A 22647-nucleotide genomic window follows, 5' to 3' on the forward strand; every position below is an offset into this window, starting at 1 on the left:
GGTGATCAAGTTCCTGCCCCAAAAAGCTGTAGTGCACCTGATCATAATAATAAATGCAATCTTAAGATTTCACTATTTTCCTTCCACCTGGAAACTGGCTGATGTAATCCTTATACATACGCAAGGCAAGGACCCGCACCTGCTTCAAAATTATGGTCCTATCAGCTTCATCTCCAACCTGGGTAAGATTGATTGCAGAGAAGGTCATCCTCTCACGACTTCAAGCCTCAGTATATGAACGAGACATTCTTCCTAAAGAAAAGTTCGGTTTTCGGCAACACCATAGTACTACCCAGCAAATCCACAGAATTGTGGAATATATTACCAACAGTTACAACTGGCGTCAATATACGGGAGCTGTTTGAAAAATATGGCACTTTGGGTTGCTACACAAACTTATCTCAGCTGGTATCTCACTAAAAATGGTACATTTAGTTAGATCATATCTACAAAACAGAACCATGCAAGTCAAGATCAATGGTACCATCTCATCTCAGTGCCATATCTTGGCTGGAGTACCTCAGGGATCCCTACTGGCGCCATTGCTGTTCTCTGTATACATGTCAGATATCCCACACAGTCCAATGACATCCATCATTGCCCTATATGCGGATGACACAGCATTGTTAGCCAGATCTCTCCGACCACACCTCCTTACTAGAAAGCTTCAAGAAAACCTTCTAAAATTAGAGAGATGGTTCTCCAAATGGTGACTGGAAGAAAACCCCCCAAAATGTTCAGCCATTCTTTTCACGAAGAGTTCGATATCTCCTGCAGGAGACGTCTTACTGTTCAACACCAAAATTCCCTGGCAGACAGAAATAAAATACATTTGTGTTGTCGTGTCACCTTTTTTTAATAACTTTGATATCTATGCTCTTTACGTTTATTCGCCCCTTGGTGTCACGTGTTACTATCTAAGTACAAAGGGAATTGCCCTGGGGTAGAGCCAAAATCCAAATGTAACAAAGCTTCTGAGGTTCTTCTTCTCATAAAATCCTAAGACATTTATTTGTTTTCGCTGCGCTACTTAGGACAATTAGTTTAAAGGAAAAAATCTTAAACAAGAAGTGAACACCCAGCTTTACCTCAGTGACTAACAACCGTGCACTCGCGACCGTAGACACGCTACTCAAATCTCCCGCTTAGGTTCGCATATTTAGCAAGTGGTGCATCGGATAATACTAACAAACAACTGAATCAGAGTAAGCAAAAGATTTATTTAACATTCTAACATATATACAGTTCATGGAAGTCTGGGAAAGATCATTTCTAAACTACAAATTTATGTGCTATCATAGTTATTAAATACGAACAGTAAATTCTCATAACTCACAGAGGATTAACAATAGAACTGTTCTGTATCACTTCGCACATAAGATCCTTATAACTTTCTTAATTAAAATCTAGTGAATATACATTATCACCTTGTATTCACATCCTAAGGTTATCACTCTTTAAGTTACACTTGTCTACTTTCACAACTTATAATTTGTTTTATTTGTTTTGTCCTAAGTTTTATCTTTGTTAAATTCCTTAGATCTTGATTCACAGATCATTCATTTACACTATCTAACAATAAAATTTCACGATACCATATTATAGATATCTCCTGTGCTTGTTCCTCTTTTTACTCGTCCTTTGACCCTCAAATTGATTTCTTTGTGCTGGGATTGGCACCTGGAATTCCTTGATTATATGCTGGCCCATTCGTTTCAGTCGGTTATGCCTTCCTTTCAATAGGATTCTTGGGGAAAAGTCACTCTATCGCACGTGTTGCCCTTTTACATAGATTCTGAGGGCTCTACCCTTTTCTTCTGGAGTAATGTGATTCACCTCGGACGTTGCGATGCATAACCTTTCCCGTAGATACGCGGCATCTATAGTTTCCGTCTGCCGGGTATCAGGGCAGAGATCTCTCCTCGCGCTCTGGAACCGTCCCTCCACTCGCGAAGTCCACACACCAAAACCAAAACCACCAGGAAAAAAAAGCCTCGTGGCGGGGGTGGGGTTCTAACACTTTTATATCTCCGCATCCTATCGGCACCTTCCGTAACCCCCCCCCCCCCCCAGACTCATCGATAGCGTTCAACGCGATAGCTCTCGGTAGAGGACTTCTTTTATGCCTACTTATCATGTATACTGCTTTAATCATACTATAACGTTCTTTTTCTCTAGAATTTTAACGCTAATATTTAACTAGCTTAAGTAATCTTTCTACATAATGGAATAACACTTCTTTCTTATGCATTTTCACAATTCATATCTGTTTGTTTAATATATCCAATTTTGTTCACATATATGTAGTTTACACTCTTAAATGCAAGCAAATTTTCTATTATAGGTTCTTTACTTGTTAAATTATGAATGAATAAATTCTCTTTAGGAATTTTATCAATCACAATTTAACAGTGTCGTCCTTGACAAAAAATTAACTTTTAACCAACACATCGAGGCTACGTGTGCAAAGGCATCTAAAGCCATCGCCCAGATCTACCCCCTAAATTGCTTTTGTACCAGCTGGTGATTCGTGCTATACTTACGCTTCTCCAGCCTGTCGCCACACCTCCACTACAAACATTATCAAACTGCAACGTGTGCAAAAGAAGTGCTTGCGAATGATCCTGAACGACCCATGGTTAGCCAGAAACAATCAACTTTATCGAGATACAAATATTCCTTATATTTTCTCTTTCCTACAATCTTTAGCAACAAAGTTCTTAAAGACATCCTTACATCCCAACGATCTAGTTCACCAAGCTGTAGCATACGAGGCAACAGATGTATTCAAATATAAAAGACCAAAAGCCATTTTAACTTCCAGTAGCAATGCATAATCTCCATGCCCATCCAGGAATAGCAAACTGCTCATAAAAACTCTATCCTCCCTGTAGCCGTAACAGTTAGCGGGGCATATGAAAAGCTTCTTGCTTTACCCCTAAAGACATTAATGTCAATAGTCATGTCAATAGTAACGTGATCTCGAAGCCCACAGGGAATCAGCTGTGGGTTTATGTATAAGTTGATTTCTTTTCACTTGCGGATCACTCTAATTGGGGACTCTCGAGGAATCTCAGAAAGAAAAAAACAAATCTCTTCCCACTCTAAAATCGGAACTGGGCCTTGTGCACACGGATGCAGAGACGGCAGAAACCATTGCAAAAAATTTAGAAGTGCAGTGTCGACCTGCTTATGAAAACTTAAATTTCAACCACTTTTATAAAATTCACCGTCATGTGAGACACGTAGTAAAACTTCCTGATGCCTGTACTAATCAAATCGTTCCTACTTCACCAGCAGAAATCTACGCGATCATTAAGCACGTTAACAACAACAACAACAACAACAACAACAACAACAACAACAACAACAAAAACTCCTGCTGCAGATGGCATCACCAAACCCGCAGAGCCATTGTGCACCTTGCCAAGAGAATCAACACGATCATTAGATTCCAATATTTCTCTTCCCCGTGAAAAACTGCTTATATAACCCCCATTCATAAACCAGGCAAAGACCTATCTCTACCACAAAATTATCGTTCCATTAGCCTGATTTCGAACCTGGGAAAGATTGCCTAAAGGATCATCCTCACCAGGCTCCAATCCATAGTAAATAAGCTGAATATCCTCCCAAATGAACAATTTGGATTCCGTCAACATCACAGCACCACTCAACAGATCCATAGACTAACTGAGTATATTACTCAGTTAGTCTATGGATCTGTTGTCGATAATGTGTGGCATTATGGTCTGCTCCACAAGCTCATCGCCTTTAACATCCTGTTACACATGGTAGAGTTGATCCAATCATACCTCAGCAACAGATTTATGTAGGTCAAGATGAACTACACTATACCAAGCACTCCATTCTGGCTGGTGTTTTGCATGATCTTTACTGGCCCCAATCCTGTTCTCGATATTTATGGCAGATATTCCACACAATCCAATGTCATCTATCTTGGCCCTCTACGCTGACGACAGATCTCTTCGCCCACATCTAGTCACCACTCCAAGAAAACCTACAAAGATTAGAAAAATAGCTCTCCAATTGGAGATTACAAGTAAACCCCTTGAAGAGCATAGCTGTGCTCTTCTCCAGAAGAACAGTATCTCCTACAGGGGACAACTTGCTGTTTAACACCAATTCCTTGGAAAACAGAAGTCAGATACCTTGGTGTACTGCTGGACAAAAGACTAACCTTCAACCAACACATCCAGGACTAGGTGCAAAGGCATCAAAAGCCATCACCCAGCTCTATTCCCTAATTACAGAAACAGTAAATTACACACCAGAATCAACCTGCTCCTCTACAAACTGATGATTCGTCCTATAATCACACATGCTTCGCCAGCATGGAACCATACCGCCGATACTAATATCCTCAAATGCAGCGAGTGCAAAACAAGTGCCTTCGTATGATTCTGAACGCCCCATGGTTTATCAGAGATGTGCAACTTCATCGGGAGACCGATATCCCTTATATGTACTCTTTCCTTCAGTCTCTTGCAGCAAAGTATTTCCTAAAAATGTTCTACACATCTCAATCCACTGGTGCAGCAAACTGCTGACTATGATGAAACGGATCTGTACAAACACAAAAAGCCTAAAGCCTTTTCAAGAAATGATCTATAATCCCCCTGTCCTCTCAGGGCGAGCATATTGCTCATAAACGTTTTCCTTCACTGTATCCATTTCAGACAGCGGGGAATATGAAAAGCATCTTGCTTCACCCTTGGCGTCAGTAAAGTTGAAGGAACGTGATGAAGGCCATTTTAAATGTATGAAAATTCATCGAAAGAGAAATTTATCGAACAGAAATCGCCGACAGTTTTCGATGAATCCCTGTAAAATCCAACAAAATAGTTATTTTGTTATGAAATACTATTTTAACATTTCTAAGAGTAGGTAATATTACCTAATATGCACCTGAGAAATTAGAGTTAGTAACTTCCGTGGGCCAATCATCGTTTGTAAACTTAGTAACATGATATTATGTGCTGAGTCTGACTTATATAAGCTCTTCATGAAATATTATAATGCTCAAAATCTTTATTAGTGACACGCTATGATCTAACAAATAAATAAAAATAAAAACAAGGAAAGAAACTATAATCATAAAAAATCGGATAATTATATTAAAAAAAAAGATGTTTTGTGATCGTATTCGTGTACAGAGATGTCATCAGTTTCACAAAATGTAAACATCGAGTCGGCTAACTTCATCATCATCATCATGCGTATCAAGGATTTAGGCATAGCGTGGCCTGTTCCGACCTTTGAAGTCATCGTTTAAGAGGACGTCCTGGTTTTCTTCTTCCTAATGGCTTGTACTTTAAGGCTTGTTTTGGTAATCTTTCTGTTTTCATTCTTTGAACGTGTTCCATCCATTTATGTTTATATTTTTTAATTTTTTCAATTACTGGTTCTTGGCTTAATTCTTTCATAATATCTTCGTTTCTTTTGTGATCAAATAGGGTATACTTTGCAGTTTTTCTCATAAACTTCATTTCTGCTGTTGTTAATCTTTGTTTGTCTTTTTTTTTTATTGTCCAGATTTCGCTTCCATACATTAAGACTGGTAGGGTTAATGTATTGTATACTTTTAGCCTGGTTTGTTTTTGAACTAGATTTGGTTTAAATATAGAGTTAATTACACCTGTTTTTTTAAATATTTTGCAATTTTTATGTTTATATCTTTTTCATATGTGATCTTACATCCTAGATAGTTGAATGAACTCACCTGTTCTAAGATCTTGTTATCTATTACTATTTTAGTTCTTGCTGGATCTTGTCCTTTATAGGCCATCCTCTTTGACTTTTCCGTTGATATTATCATACCATAATCTTTGGATATCTCATTTAGATCTAAAATAGCTTTCTGTGAGTTATCTTCATAATTTGTAATTATTATTTGGTCGTCGGCAAAGAGGAAAATGTTTAAGTTTACTGTAGGAGAAAGTTTAATTCCTTGATGTAAACTTTTATTCCATTTTATTATTATTTCATTTAAGTGAATATTAAAAAGAGTTGCTGAGAAGGGACATTCCTGTCGGACCCCTTGGTTTATTTCTCTCCTATATGATAGCTCGTGATTTAATGTCATTTGTATTTGATTATTTTCATACATACTTGTGATAGCTTTTAGGATATTATTTGGTATTTATCTTTCTTTTAATATGTTAATTAATATGTGTCTTTTAACTTTGTCAACTGCTTTCTCAAAGTCAATTATGTAAAACAGTCGGCTAACTTCACTTTGCCTTTATACATCACTGAGGTAGATTCTTCCAGAAGAGTGCCTTAATATTTAAATGACGATTAGATAAATTAACTGAATGTTAAATTTTCTCAGCTATCTGGATTCAGAACTTTGTCCAGTATTGGATGACAAAGGGATGGGAAAAGCCAGCATATTGAGATAGCTCCAAGATTATCTGAAAGATTCAAAAAATGGTAAGAAGGCAGCACTAGCAGTAACTCCACTCAAATATGGCGGACTTTTTTTTAAATATGTTTCTCGCATTCCTGGCAAGAATGTACTCTGAAACCCAAGCTTGCGGTTACGAGGTCTTCTTTGCTTGGGTCAAAGTCTCCAAGTACAATCACACAAGTCAGTGTATCTTCCAGCGCTTGTATAAGTGTTTCATAGCCAGACCGATGTCAGATTACACCACGTAGAAGGTTAAACTAAACAACGACTAGGCCGTGTAGGTCCCGAACTACGTCAATTGAGAAGTTATTGAAAGGAATTTCTAGGTTTATAATTTAGAAAGCCCTGTGGATATGGCGTTTGTTTCACAGAACTAGAGGCAATTCATGTTGGTTTGTTCTTCAGCCTATTCGGAGTTTGCACAAGCAAACTCCGAATAGGCTGAAGAACAAACCAACATGAATTACTGTTTTTTAATACGAAAGGTGTTTTTAATTCACAATATAAAATAATAATTTACCATAGAAATCAGACATTATACGTATATACCTGTTAGGGTTTAGAAGTACAATATGGCGGTACTTATTGACTTATCTATATCTATGAGCATTAGAGTTATATAAATTCTTTCGAATATGTAATTATTGTTTGTATCTGTTAACTTAACCCTGGTTATACTATGCAATAGAAATATACTGCAGCATCATTTGGTTTCATGAAATCATTTCTCAATATATTTTTAAATATATAATCCGTTTCAGATTTTATGTCTTCAGCTAAATCATTACAGTTGCTGGTGGTTATATAGCGAGAGGATTTGTGGAATATCTCTTCGTTTGCTTTGAGTATAAACCACACGATTCCTCCAATAGCACTGATCATAATCCACGTTATATTACATAGGAAATGTTTGCATGCTATCCTAACATTCGTAATGAGCTGTATATATGTGTAATTTCTTTAATTGTATGAGATATCAAGGATGGCATACAGTTTTTCGGTATGGTACTGCTGGATAGGAAATGAGAATTGCTCTTTATTATTATAATTATATTATTATCATTATATTTATTATTATAAAAATTAGAATCTATTTATTATTATTTATTTATTTATTTATTTATTTATTCACATAATTGATACACAATCAAAACAGGATATCATATAAACAACAGTTTGACTGGTGACAAAGAACAATTCAGATTCTACCCAAGAATCTAAGAATAGTCTGTCAGATAGTGTCGTAAAATATGGACTGTCCCAAGTAACGCTGTTTTTTGTAGGTCATATGGGGTCACTTCGTTGATGTTTAATTGCTGTAAATAGTTGGAGAGCTTCTTTGAAGTTGCACCAAGTGCACCGATAACCATTGGGATGACTTTGGTGTGTTTAAGCCACAGTCGGCCAACTTCGATTGCCAGAACTCGATATTTAGTAATTTTTTTCCCCAGTCCTTTGTTGTTGATGTTGCTATCACTGGGTACTGCGATATCGATAATCTAAACCTGTCGATGTTCGATAATTGTGATGTCAGGTCTATTGTGTTCCAAATGTCGATCAGTTTGTATTCTAAAGTCCCAGAGAATTTTTGTTGTTTCGTTTTCCAGTACGGTCTCTATTTTATGCTGCCACCAGTTATCAGAAGTAGGAAAGCCACATTTTTTGCATACATGCCGATGAATTATTTTGGACACTTGATCATGGCGGTATTTATAATCAATTTGAGCTGTTTTGCTGCAGGCAGTGAGTAGATGTTCTACACTCTCATCTTTCTGATCGCATAATCTGCATTTGCTGTTATTATTGATGTTCAAAATTTTTGCTTTCATTGGGTGATTAGGTTGTAATGCCTGTTCTTGAGCTGCTAGAATAAACCCTTCTGTTTATTTTTTAATATATCCATATTGTAGCCAATATGGATATACTGGCTACAATATGGATATATTAAAATATGGATATATAATATCCATAATACATCCATTACCACGTCTTGTTCACGTCAATTTTGTCCTCAGTATCTCGAAGAAATTGGCCATGCAAGGGGTGGTTTATTTTTCCAGATACGTTGTTGAATCATTTATTGAGCACTACTCTCAAGTCATGTCATTAAGTAGTCTATAAGCAGATTTTGAGCGATTCTTGAGCTGATCTATTTCCCTGTTCACTCCTATCAATGATATCAATGATACAGTGATTGATAGAAGTAAACAGAACTAAGGTAGTTTTCTTTTGCATATACGCATTTTCGGTCATAGTTATTGACAGAAAAGCAATAAAGCTTTTCTGTTATTATTGTATTGTTTTAAAAAAATTGTCATTAATCCAATATTTTTAGATGGGAGATGAATTTCGCGACTTGGTGTGATAAAATCACCCTGCTCATTGGAGGTATAAAAGTAGCCTGAAAAGTTTTTTGTTTGGCTTCTAGAGCAGAGTTTCTGGGCTAGCTAAAAATTAAATAAAAGTATAAAAAATATATAAAATTAATTTTAAAATAGGAAAAAAATAATAATATTACTCACGGTACTAACGTCCTATAGGTTTAATACTTTAAAACTTAAAATTTAATAAAGTAAATTTCAACTTCTTCGAACCTTATTGGTAAGTAAATATCTGAATTTTACGCTGTAGGAAACTTAAATAATTTAAGGCTGTTGAAACATCTTTTTCGCCTAAAATAAACCCTGGTTATGAATATTTACATGAAATTTTAGTTACAGTATTTCGAGCTTTGAGTTTAAATGAATGTTATAGGTCAAAATTTGTGCTTCTTTTGCCAGCTATTATTACATGATCTTGAGTTAGAGAACGAGAGGAATGTGATTTTGAGAAGTGAAGGAATTTTTGTGGAATTATAAGGCAACTGATTGTTTTGCAGACAAGGATGAATAAAACCATAGGTGGATTAAATAGATTCACCATAGATGAATAAAACATCGAAGATGGTCAGGCATATTTGCAGCAGAAGATTGAAGTATATTTAGGTGAAAAAGATTTATTAAAAAAATTTGAGGTGGAATTTCTCAGAAAAGAAAGCTTATGGGAAACATTAAAACGCATAAAGATTGGTATCAAATACATACAAGAAGATTATGAAATTCCAGTTATACATGGCTAGGTAACTGATAACCCACTCATACACGGATAGGTAAACCAAAGGTTTAACTTCGAAGCCTGTATTCATCAGATAGCAGAACTAAAAAAATTATACGAAAAAATAAAAGGTGTATTAATAAAACTCATAAAATATTGAGGAAATTTTCAAATATTTTGAAGAATTCAAATTAATTTGTAATTTTGTTACTAATTTATATTATATTATATATAATTTGCTCTTCGGCGTTAGATTTAATAACTTTTCATTGCAACCGAGAGTCTTGAATTTGTATAAATCTAATTTATGCTGTTCGAGGTGATTGATTACCCTTCTACGTAGTCTGTTCATTTTTAAACTAATCTAGGAATATATTTACAAAATTATCAAAAAGAAATATACAATTCAGAGATAGATAAAGTTTCGACAGCTTGGAATTAATTTCATAGGGGAAAAATTGAGGAATTTGATAAAACACTGGTTATGATGGGTCCCAGAGTTACATATGTTTCGGCTTTTGGATTCTACTGCGTACTCAAAAATTCATTAATTTTATATTATGGAAATACGTAATACAGAAAGAGTACCCACCATAGAACTCAAAATATTTCAAACAATATCAGTATTATAGTTTAGGATCACTAGATGGCGGCAATTAATCTCTCTCCCCGATGTATTCGAAATCATTAATAGCCATGGGCGCAGTCTCGATGATGGTTAAAGATGGAGCGTCCATCAAAAAGTGAGAGAAATTGTACAGCTGACAGAGAGACTACTTCTGCGAAATGAAAAAAAAAAAAAAAAAAAAACATTTATTTTTTAAAAATAAAATTTGCGTATATCATATTATAACAAAAGAAAATAATACTACCCCGAATTGTTCATACTTTAAAAATAATTACTAAAATTCCAAACACCTGTCATTTTTACGATTGAAGTAATACTGGCGATTCCTGGAAAACTGTGAAAAAAGGAGCTGATTCTATCGTTTGAACTTGTTTTATAAGAAACAGGCAAGACCACCGTGAGGGGAGTTCACAGAATTCAGAAATTAAAAAAGAAAAGAACATTACATTAAATTACTGAGGTTATTTAAAAAAAAAAAAAAGAAAGAAAGAATGAAAAACGTTACGAGCGCATCCAGTAAGCAGTATTGGATGTGCTCTGTAATTATCCATATTCATGTATACTTGATTAGATTATTGGTGTTCCGATGCATTCAAATAGAACATATACAAGTTTTTTTACTTAAATATCTCTTTTCTTCATCTGAACGACAGAATCATACACTCTTTGTCCAAAAAGAAACTTAAGTTTTCGAAAATAGAAGAAACTAGTGGCGCCACCTGTTGTATCTTTTTGTTGTCGAAAGCGGCAACCTTCATTAGTTTTGTGTCAACTGTTTATGACATTTGTTTCATTAGAAGCCGAGTTATAGTGCCAAGAGTGACAGTGTGTTTTGACAAACGATCTATCATCATGATATTCATGCCGTACGCGACGAATTCTCGCTATCTATCGCTTGAAAACTTCGAGATACAACTCACCATTGACCGTTTGGCCAGGTGGAACGAATTCTTTGCGGATAATGCCCTTGGAATCGTAGAAACAAATCAGCATTGTCTTTACTTTTGACTTCTCCAAGTGACTTCGGATGCCCCTCTTCTGGTGGTCTCCATTCAGCACGCTGGAGTTTTGTTTCAGGCTCATACTCAAAACACCACGTTTCGTCACCAGTAACGATCGTTTCAAGGAAATTTTAGTGTCCTTAAGAGCGGTTTTAATGAGGTCCTTGCAGTGCTCAACTCGATACATTTTTTGGTCGTCGGTCAATTTGTGGGGAACAAATCGCGAATTCAATTTACGAAGGCCAAAACTCTCTATGAAAATGTTGTGCACAGTTGATTTTGGAATCTCCAATTCATCTTCAATCAATCTCACGGATGATTTCGGATTTTCTTTGATGAAATCAGGCACTTTTAGGATGTTAACTTCGCTCAGTCCAGTTTTTGGACGGCCTGTCTTTTCATCGTCCTCAAGCGTCTCACGACCACTTTGAAATCGCTTAAACCACTCGTAGACTTGATTACGGGATAATCATTCATCACAGTATGCTTTCTGAAGCATTTGATGCGTTTCGGTAAAACTTTTGCCAAGTTTAACACAAAAGTTAATCGCAGCTCTCTGTTTGAAACTCATTTTCCGACCGTTCGTCAAAACACACTGTCACTCTTGGCTTATAACTCAGCTTCTAATGAAACAAATGTCATAAACAGTTGACACAACACTAATGAAGGTTGCCGCTTTCGACAACGAAAAGATACAACAGGTGGCGCCACTAGTTTCTTCTATTTTCTAAAAGTTCGCCTTTTTTTTGGACAGAAGGTGTATAAAGAAATAACACAAATGAAGAAGATTTTGACTTCAATAGAGATACCACTAAATTGTTAACACATTGTATTCTAGAAAGTCCAAATCTCAAAGAGCCTCTGTAACTCGGTCGGTATAGGCTAACGCTAACCCCTTTGGTTGAAAAGTCATGAGTTCGAATGTCATCTACGACGTGAAGGACCTTTATCATGGCTTTTCAACTGAAAGTGGGTTAGTCGGTCTCATGCGGGTGTGGTAGGGTTTCCTTAGGGAAATTCAGGTTTATCGTCTGACAATCAGGCAAACCAGCCAGTAGAATACATGCAATTTATATAAAGCTTGTAAGCATAGGACAAAGAATGCTTATAGGTATAGGGCTAATCAACTTATCCTGCAGTTATGGTTACGATTTTCAAGGATGCTTAAGGCCCTATTAGAACCACTGATGATGATGATGATGATGATGATGCAAGTCTCAGGTTGCAATCAGCTATTTAGCAATGCTCAACAGAAATTTGCCATTATTAATTGCTTTGCCAAATTTTCCAAAAAAAGTGGAAGGGAATTATTTGAGTTAGAGAAGGCAGATGACACAAAGAAAAAGATGATTCATATGAAAGATCCAGTAATTTCCCATGATGCTGTTTAGATCTCGCATAAGGACCATCTTTTTTCTTTTTCTTTGTATTATCTGCCTTCTGTAACTCAAAAAATTCCCTTATTACTTTATCCCTTATTTCCCTTATTACCTTATCATTCAACTAATTACTTAAATGAACGATTCTGTGACACCACAAATGAGCTTCAATGTCAGCTTTCCCCATTTTGTAATATGTCCTTTGTATAACCAATCTGGGTTCATTGTTTCATGGGGGTTCCAGCCAAATTCTCTGCCTATTGTCGGTACAGAACAAGGTTCACAAGCAACTCGTCCAACCACATGACTTTTTTTCCAGGCTTCCGGTATCCAGTCACTGTGTTCCTGACACCACTGTAGACGAACTTTCCGGTTCTTTGCAGAAATCAGTGGTTTCAGAGGATACACAATCTCAGTATTCAATGATTCATTTAAACATTTGCTCACGTCATTCTACATCAAATTTCCTGCAGTTCGATGTCTATCTTTGTGTTTATTGTCAATTACTATACCTACTCGCTTTTTGACAAAATCACCGTTTTTTGAATATAATAACTACACATACCGGTCACTGAATTAGAAACGTTTATTTAGTACCGTGTTGGACCACCTTTAGCCTGAATTACAGCCCCTATGCGGTTACCACAGATTCCACAAGGTATTGGATTGCCATCTACGTCTACAACATCCCAGGCAAAAAGTGGCTCAGATTTCATGCAAAAAGACTTTGCTCCCGGATCTGTTTTTCTAACATGTCCCATATATTCTCAATGAAGTTCAGATCCGTGTTTTATGGAAGAGAGTGGAAAAGTGGAAGTGGCTGGCCATGAAAGAGAGTGGAAGTCGCTGTCATGCTCGCTGAATTGTCGAACATTTTTTTGCGATGGGCAGTAGCATTGTAGCCACTGAAACACCAGTCACCTGCTTGATAAAAAGTCAACATTGCAGGATGGACTTGATCAGCAACAATGTTCTGATATTCCTTGGAGGACACCCGACCTTCCAGCGATATCAGGGGTTCCATTTCGTATCAACAGAACATGCCCCACACCATAACACCACCTTCAGAACCTTCAGTTGTGTTTACAAGGAAATCTGGGTTTATTGGGGTTCCCGCCAAGCTCTCTGCCTATCGTCGGTACAGAACAGGGTGCACAGTGACTCGTCGTACCACATGACTTTTTTCAAGGCTTCCGGTATCCAGTCACGGTGTGTCTGACACCACTGTAGACGAACTTTCAGCTTCTTCGCAGAAATCAGTGGTTTCAAAGGATCCTCTTCAATTTCCTCCATATAGTTCAGTGAGATATGAGTCAAGAACAGCCTTTATTCAATGCTTCGGTTCAATTTCTTCACACAGGAAGTTCTGTTTGTCCTTTTCAGACTACGGCGATTTCGTTCCTGACAGACTTATCTTAGGACCACAGTTACGCCTCTTAGACAAGCAAAGTGAGATATTTTTCGACTGATTAAACACCCGGGATATCTCACCTTTTAAGAAACCAGCCCTGTTGTTTTCAAAATCGTGGCTCGAGCGAGATGGCCCCCACAATAAGCCTTATATCGAACTCCGAAAGATTCTTTTCTTATTGTGATCAACACTATTGACGATTACTGGCTTTCTTAAATAGTTGCCTAGAACATGTGGTGATGCGCACGCACACGCACACACGCACACACGCACACAATGTGTGTACCTACATGTCTGAAATAGTGTCAGTTGTAATTCCTTTTTTTGAGTTCGGGGAATTAAATACCAGAGTTCTAGTATAAATAATTCAAGTGGATATAAGCCTTAATTGTCTTACATCCACTTCAATTTGTTACAATTTTTATATATATATATATTTTTTAAATGACCAACAGTATCTGTTTAGGAGTACGTGACGCACACTGTAGAGAGAATATAAGTTTAAAATGTTGAAAGCATTTTAAACTCATATTCTCATTACAGAGTGCGGTAATCATCGAAAAATTTGAAATATGTTTCATTTTTTGAAACAAGAAAACATGCTGTAATGCAATTTCATTATTTTATTGATCTAAACATAACTTATATAGATCTTGTTAGCTTAAAGCACAATCACTTCAAATGTATTTACAAAATGTCCATCAATACACAAATGCTAAAATCAATAAACATACTTCGATAATATATGAACAAAATTTCATTCTCTACATTATATTCGTCTGTTAACGGACATATGATTAAAATAGTTCAGTTAATTTATTCAAAATATTTTATAATGCTTGCAGAAGAACACCAGAGTTATAAAGTAAATTCTGAAAACTTGTGTGTTGAGGTTCATGTCTCTATGAAATGAATTTGTAATTTATTAAAATAATTTTTTTTCATGAGAAATTATGTCGGTGAAAGTATTTTCTGTGTGGTTTCTTTATGTTTTTATTTATCCATGACATAAGGATTACTGACATAAGGGGGTGAAGCAAAAGCTTTTCATATTCCCCGCTATCTTGAGAGAAACTATGAGTGGGGAAAGTTAATGAGCTAATTGCTCGCCCTGAGTGGGCTAGGAGATTAGTCCTCAGTGTTAAAGTTTAGGATGGCTTTAGGTCTTTCATGTTTAAAATAATCCATTGCGTCATAATCTGCAGCCAGTTGGATCAGTTTGTTAGGGTGCACAGATGCTTTTGAGAACAATTTGAATGCTATAGTCTGCATGAAAGTGTATATATAGGGGGATATCTGTGTCCTGTTGCAGCTGGACAGTTCGGATGAACCATGGAGCGCCCAGGATCATTCTGAGACATTTATTCTGGATACGTTGTAATTTGAGAATATTAGTATTTGAAGTATGACTCCAGGCCGGTGAAGCATAGATGAGTATTGGATGAGCCATCAGTTTGTATATGAGAAATTTGATTCTGGTGCTCAGCTTACTGTTTCTGTTAATTAGTTGGTAGAGCTGGGCTATGGTTTTTGATGTGGTTGCATAGAGAGTCTTGATATGGGAGCTGAATGTCAGTTTTCTGTCTAATATTACTCTAAGATATTTGATCTCAGTTTTCCACGGGATTTTAATGTTGAAAAGGAGGATATCTTCTTTAGGAAGCACTGATCTTCTAGAGAATAGGACGGCTACGCTCTTCAGGGGATTCACTTGGAGTCGCCATTTGGTGAAATATTGTTCGATTAGCAGTAGGGTTTCTTGCAGTTTCTTGATGGCTAGGTGCAGCTTTAAAGATCTGGCCAATATCGCTGTATCATCTGCGTACAGAGCTTTAATGAAGATAATGGGTTGTGCGGTATATCATACAAGTATAAGGAGAATAGGATTGGTGCTAAAGGATCCTTGTGGAACTCCAGCCAAGATGTGTTTTTGTGTCGAGACTATCCCACATATCCTGATTTGTATGTGCCTATCGTAGAGGTATGCCTTTATAAGATGAATGATTCCGATTGGTACACCAGATGATATCAGTTTATATAGCAAACCATAACAAAACTTCCAGACACTCGAAAAACTGTTTGAAACAAACTACCGACCTATATGTAATTTCAAGGTTTTTTTTTAATATACGAAACTCATATTCATAAAATGTATCATGATGATTCTCTTTTCACATATAAATTCTAAAAATTCTAAAAATGTGTAAAATTAATTCTTATTCTAGAAATAAATATAATAAATGTGTTTTTATTCAAAGAATCTAAAAAAAACGACAAAAAATTACACAAATACTGAAAACAATAACTGACACCGCACTGAAACATACTTCTATGAGTGAAAATATTAATAATTGCAGTTTAAGACTTGAAACAACAACAAAAACGTAGTTAGTCAACAGTAGCGCCATCATAAAACACTTAAAGCTTCACATAGTTATTAATCAGCATAACACCTGCAATGGTAACTATGGAAACCGACAGTAGTACTATTGTTTATAGGTTTTATAGCAGGTTATAGCGCCACCACCATAAACCAGTGAGTTAATCAAGCCAAGAACCTGAAAAGAAAAATAAACTCTATTAGGTTAAATATAATAATAATAATGATATAATATTTTTAACAATTTATTATCTTTCAAAAATTACATACATACACTGTAAAAAATTTACAACACAACTACATTTTATTCTAAGTGATTCACTACTGATTATTAGTAATTAACATAATAATTTAAGTAATGATGATGTAAGTCTTACGACGCACGAAACTTGTCGGGTTTTAATCGCTTATTTTTTAATAAACTCCTTATTTATATTACAATGTGGTCTCAATACCGAAAACTTCTCACAGAACTGCTTGCCTATTCTCCTGTAGGGAGCATGAAAGGACGATTTAGCCTTACCTAACTTTTCTAGACTGACAGGGGTAGTTTCAATCTCCACCAGTAGCAAATTAGAGATAGGTGGCACAATACTATCACTAATTAAAAATGGCATTTGATGAAGAGCCGACTAACAAGTGTTGCCATCTCGTGGTTCCTAATCCTAATACTACATTTATTGTCAGAAATAGTGTGGGTTCTATAGTCAATTTTCTTGAATTAGTTTTTTTCCAGTGTCCAGTCACTACGGTACAGCACTGTACACAAACTTTCCAGTTCGCAGAAATCATAGGTTTCCGTGCAAACTTTCTAATGACAATACTGATCCTCTTCAAATTCCCTGTGCATAGTTTGATGATGTGCCTTCATTAAATGCTTTGCTCAATTACTGCACAAGAAAGTTCTGTTTGTCCATGCGGGCCTTCTCACGCCGGCAAACTCATTCCAGACAGACTGTCCTTGGACCACAGTTACGACTTTTAGACAAGCAAAATGGGTTATTTTTCCACTGATTAAACACCCGCGATATCTTACCTTTTGAGAAGCCAGTCAGCTGTGCTGTTTTCAAAATCATGGCTTCAGCCAGACGGGCACCCACAATATACGCTTTATCGAACTTCGAAAGATCCTTTGTTTTTCTTATTGTGATGAACACCTGCCAATCACTGATCAGTTCTAGTTGCCTAGAACACGTGGTGATGCATGTCACCAAATATTTGGCATATATGCTGCATAAGTGACATACACCTGCATAAAGATTTATAATTCAGCGGTCAATATGTGAAAGTGTTGTAAAATTACTAATGTTTTAATATTCTAGAATTGTTTAGAGGTTTTCGACTATGTGGAAAATTGCTAAGTAGTTTCAGTATGAGATGCTTGCTTAGAGCTACACCCTATAAGTTGTTATTCTTCCTAGTTGTGTATGGGGATATGGTCATTCGTGTTATGCAATACGTTTCTGTTGTTAGAGTAAGTATTATTGAAATAAAATCTCAGTAATAGTAAATAGCAGCTTACATCTTTTTATGCTAGGATTTTGTGTTTTGCCATAGAGGATTAAGCCTCGAATGCACAGCATTAACTATTTTTCGAGTAGTTTTTTCTAAATTTAATTGGTAACTTTTAGCTATTTGCAAAAAATCAGCTAACCTTTTATTATAGGGAGTAGGCACCTTGCCGCTTTAGCACTATCTAAATTTTGGAGACTGAGGGGGAGGTCCAGTCTCCACCGGTAGCCAATCAGAGATAGCTGGCCCAGGACTATCACTAATTATACAAAGCACCAGTGACGTGATGCAGCCAGTTTGATTTCTATGGTCTAATTTCTTAAGTTTATGGGACGAAAAACCCGAGTTAAAAACTCTGCTTATCAGTTCCAGAGATCGACTAACTGGGAACCGGTGGAAAACGGCTTAGTAAAAGTTCTCTAGTCTGCGACTAGAATAGAATTTGCGATGCTTTTCCTTCTGGCGGTCTAGCACCGTGGATGGCACACGCCACTTCCACTGAGCTACATAGGCTTCGTTATATTGGCATAGAAAGTTATATCGTACCTGAATATTCTTTCAAAATTATGTGATTTATGAGTTTTTATTTATTTTTATTTCATATTAGTTTATTTAAAGTGGCTATTTATATAAAGACCGAGGTATTAAACATGTCATGGTTAAGGCAGTGGTAGATGACTGTATATCGTCAGTGATATTAGGTACATGCTTCTTAGGTTGTTTATAATTAGCATTTGCGTTTTAGTGTTATCTACTATAATTTGCTGTGGTAGAAGTGGATGATTATTTTGTTTAAATCATGTGCGTTGGGGAGAGCATTGTTAATATTCATGTGGACCGTTAGTAATGCAGCATCCTCTGCGTACTGATATATTTGATTGTGTGGCCAAGTTGTGAATGCTGTTTATGTATTCGTTGAACAGAGTTGGTGATAATATTGCTCCTTGAGGGACCCGTGTTGTATCACATATAGTTTATTTTATCTTTTTAATTATTTATTATTATCTTAAGAGTTCAATTACAGTTATCGTTTTGCCCCTATTCATATATGCATAATTAATCAGTTTTCATTATCGATTCTGACCCCCCCACACCCAGAGTATCGATTCTTTGAAGGATAAATGAGCAGTTAAATTAATTCCTTGCTAAGAAGATGAATGTTTACCAATGAACAGTGAAAAATCTAGAGTTCGGACAGGTTGGAAAACAACAAGTGAGGATTTCTTTATAAGATATTTGAAATGTGAAAACAATTACAACATATTAATTTGCAATATTATCACAGGCAAGTGGTAAAACAGAAAACGATTTCCGTAACATCCCTCATAAAACCATTCGCTCAGCAGCACTTTTTTTTTTTAAAAGGAGAGAAAAAACACGTGTCCTTAAACAGAGCATCCACTTTCCCTCTAAAAATAAAGTTATCCCACAGCTACAGTGGTTGGGGAATCGTGCTGACAAATGTCGACACGGTTTCCCAACCATATCGACATTAAAGTAACCTTGCCAAAATATAGGATAAAACATACATGCGTGCAGAGAAGAAAGAAAACTAAATAAATATCTTTTTATTTAAACAGAAATGCTGGTAACTAAATTGAGCACAACTCTTGCAACATACTCAACCAACCAATTATTATTTCATTGTGAAGTCTTCAAAATCATCGATAACCATAAACCTAACTGTCAGTGATGACTAGGGAGAGAAATGACTTATCCTCAACTTCCAAAAAGTTAATTAGAGCTGTTTACATCCATATCTAACAACCAACCTGCGAATATACGACTAGTTTTTCTTAATAGAAATTGAAATATCTGCTTCTCCAGTCATCATTCATCTCACTTTGCTCAATTACACTCTTGACTCTTCGTCTCAAATGCGACTTTGTGCATATGCTCTTTCTGATCGGATATCTCATGTCAGTAAGTGCTTGAGTTAGAGCCAGCTCTTTATCTTTTTTTTTTGTTGTTGTTAAAAATATGCTTATCGCCTTCCCTTGTTGAATACATATTGATCATTCTTCAAATACCACCAACTATTTATCTTTTCTTTAAATTCCTGCTTTTTGTTTTTTAATAGCAGAGCTGCCTACAGAATTTACGTTCATAATAACAAGTCATCAGTAGGAAATTATTTGGCATCTTTAACTATCTCACATCAAAATAAAAGTATATCCACAGATCCAGCAAAAAATTATATCATCAAAAAAATATCAACTTGAAATACCTTTTAATCTCCTCGTCGCGAATGACTATTCTAAGTATTTCAAAATATGGTTGTTGTTCTACACGTTTTGTATCCCTCAGAACTTTACACTTTCATATAATACAAATATTACGGGTAAAAAGATCCAATTTAAATGTGTCAGAGACAAAATATCGCAAAACACTGGGATTTATCAAAATAATTGAAATACCTACAATGTTTTTGGAGAATTTTTATTAATAAGCTGTAGGCCCACCTGGGGCTGTTAAAGCCCCTTGAATTCGACATGGAATAGACTGATACAAGTTATGTACATAAGATAATGGAATTCGGAACCATTCCTCCTGAAAAATATATCCCAACTGTGCCAGTGATGTTGCAGGCGAAAAATTGGATCGATCCTTGGAGAACCGATTGGAGACAACGCCTTGCACACCCTGTCATAATCTTCTATACCAAGGTTTCCCAAACTTACTTTTTTTCCCGTGGCCGGGTTATTTTAATCCTTCATCTTCGTGACACACTAAAATTTTTATGGCCAATAGGTAAAATAAACAGATTTGAATGTTCATAGAGTTTTCATTTATTTTTATTGTTATAATAAAGAAGCATTTACTCTTACAAAAATATAAAGAAATTAAACTAAAGTCAAGTAATTTATTAATGAGAAGTGTGATGCTGTTGTTTGTTAACGTAAGAAACTCCAGGTTTGGAAGAAAGATGATAACATTATTCTTAAATCCGGTTCGACTTCCAATCGGTTTCTATATTTATTTTTTAGAAAAATCAGTGTTGAAAAGCCTGTCTCACACTTCTTGGTTGTGACAAAAGGCATTAGAAATTTTATCGCTTTTTCTGCTAAAACTGGGTACTCCTGACGGAAAGACAGCCAAAAATCCATCAGGGGTATTGTGTTGAAGATGTGTTTGAGTGCCGTATCACACGACAGTTCAATTACAGATTCAATATCTGAATCTGGCAATTCTCTCTCAGATTCTGGGTTCACTGTAACTTTACCGCGAACAAAGAGACTGTGAAATGGCGACGCAGACGTGGACGGAGCGTTTTTCGTCTTTATTAATTAAATTATTTATTTATTAGTCCCGATTAAACGCTATTTACTTGTATTTTAGAGTTTCGTGAAAAAAAGAAAACCCCAAAACGAAACACATAGGTTTCGAGAGTTTTTTTTTAGGAGACAGGGCATTTATTATTGTTCTCCACGTTTCGTATCCATCAGACTTCCATATAAACAATTCTTACAAGTAAATCGAGCCCAATTAGATGTGTCGGAGACAAAAACCTCAAAAATTTCACGCGTATCAGAAATGTAGATGATGCTGTTTCCATCTCCTCGACAAAGGATACTTCCATTTATAATCATCATTCCACACTATTTATTTATTTTTTTAACTGAAGCTCAACCAGTTTTAACTCCCTTCACCGCTCATTATTTTTTTGTTAGCATCATTAATTAATCTCATAAATACATAATGCTTATAGATCGAGTAATCCTGGATATGCTTTTGAGATGGTGAAATTTAGCAGAGCTGAAAAAAAAAAAATTTGCATGCTTCGCCTGTCTTTATTAGTTATACAGAACCATCCAGAGCTTCATTAAAATTTCAAAATTTAATATTTTTGAAAATCTCAAATCCCAAATCCCAGTCGCTTGCAATGTCTGGGATTTCAAAAATGTTAAATTTCCTGTCGTTATTGTGATTTCGCTGTCTGTGTTGAGCACTGGAATGGCCATGCTATCATTTATGGTGTACAAAATTAAATTCCTTTTGCATTCTTAACGTTCTCAACAGAAGAAATGTTTGCATGCACTGTGACTTTATTCTTAACATGGAAGTTAATTTTGTTCGCTGTTAAGAAGGATTACAAGCTAGATTTTTCTCTTGCGGAGTAGTGAGTGAGTGGAACAGTTTGCAGTTGACGTGGTGAGTGCATCTATCAACCTCTGTCATTGAGTTCTTGACTCCCTGGAGATCTCAGATACTACTTCTACCATTACTGCTGGTAATAATAATAATACTTTAGTTTTAAATGGATTTATATAATAAATATACATTATAAAAGGGATGTGTATCTTTGTGGAAATGATGTTTGCATCCATAGCACTAGGCCATCCAAAATGAAATCATTCGAAGTTCGAGTCTAGTCGCCAAATAAAGAAACATTTTAAAGCCTTTATTAGATTGGTTCCCGAGTTAGTCGATTTCTTACATGTACATGTGGACGTTTTCCACCGGAAACTCGGGTTTTTTCAATCTGCAAACTCAACAAAATGGACTACACAACTCATGATTTCAGACAATTATATACGGTGGTGCCATTTGTCTGCAGTACTCTTCTCCCAGGATGCCAATCAAAATCGCCAATAGTCTCAGCTGGGCTATTCTGTGATTGGCTAAGGGTGGAGGACTTTTATCCCCCCTAATTCCTTGAGGAAATAAAATGCATTAGCTAATTTATTAATTATTTATTTTTATAGAAATAAATTTATTGTTCATCACAAATAAAGTTGTTGCTTTTGTAATTAATAGACGACTCTGAATAGTTGCAGCTGAAAATCAAGAGAATACCATCACTGACGTT

At 35.9% G+C, this 22647-nt stretch overlaps 1 protein-coding gene across 1 annotated transcript in view; it reads right to left on the bottom strand.

The window, feature by feature from the left end:
* Positions 1-14553: 14553 nt before the first annotated feature.
* LOC150103604 (uncharacterized) overlaps positions 14554-22647 on the bottom strand; it is a 31118-nt gene continuing 23024 nt past the window's right edge. The window contains exon 4 of the mRNA XM_090397943.1: positions 14554-16503. Coding sequence (XP_090254069.1) covers positions 16432-16503 — 72 coding nt within the window. The 3' untranslated portion in view covers positions 14554-16431. The remainder of the gene's footprint in view (positions 16504-22647) is intronic.

Source organism: Typopeltis vanoorti, chromosome 9 (genome assembly GCF_054136105.1).
Source record: "Typopeltis vanoorti isolate ZY-2024b chromosome 9, IOZ_Tvanoo_1.0, whole genome shotgun sequence".
NCBI lineage: Eukaryota > Metazoa > Arthropoda > Arachnida > Uropygi > Thelyphonidae > Typopeltis > Typopeltis vanoorti.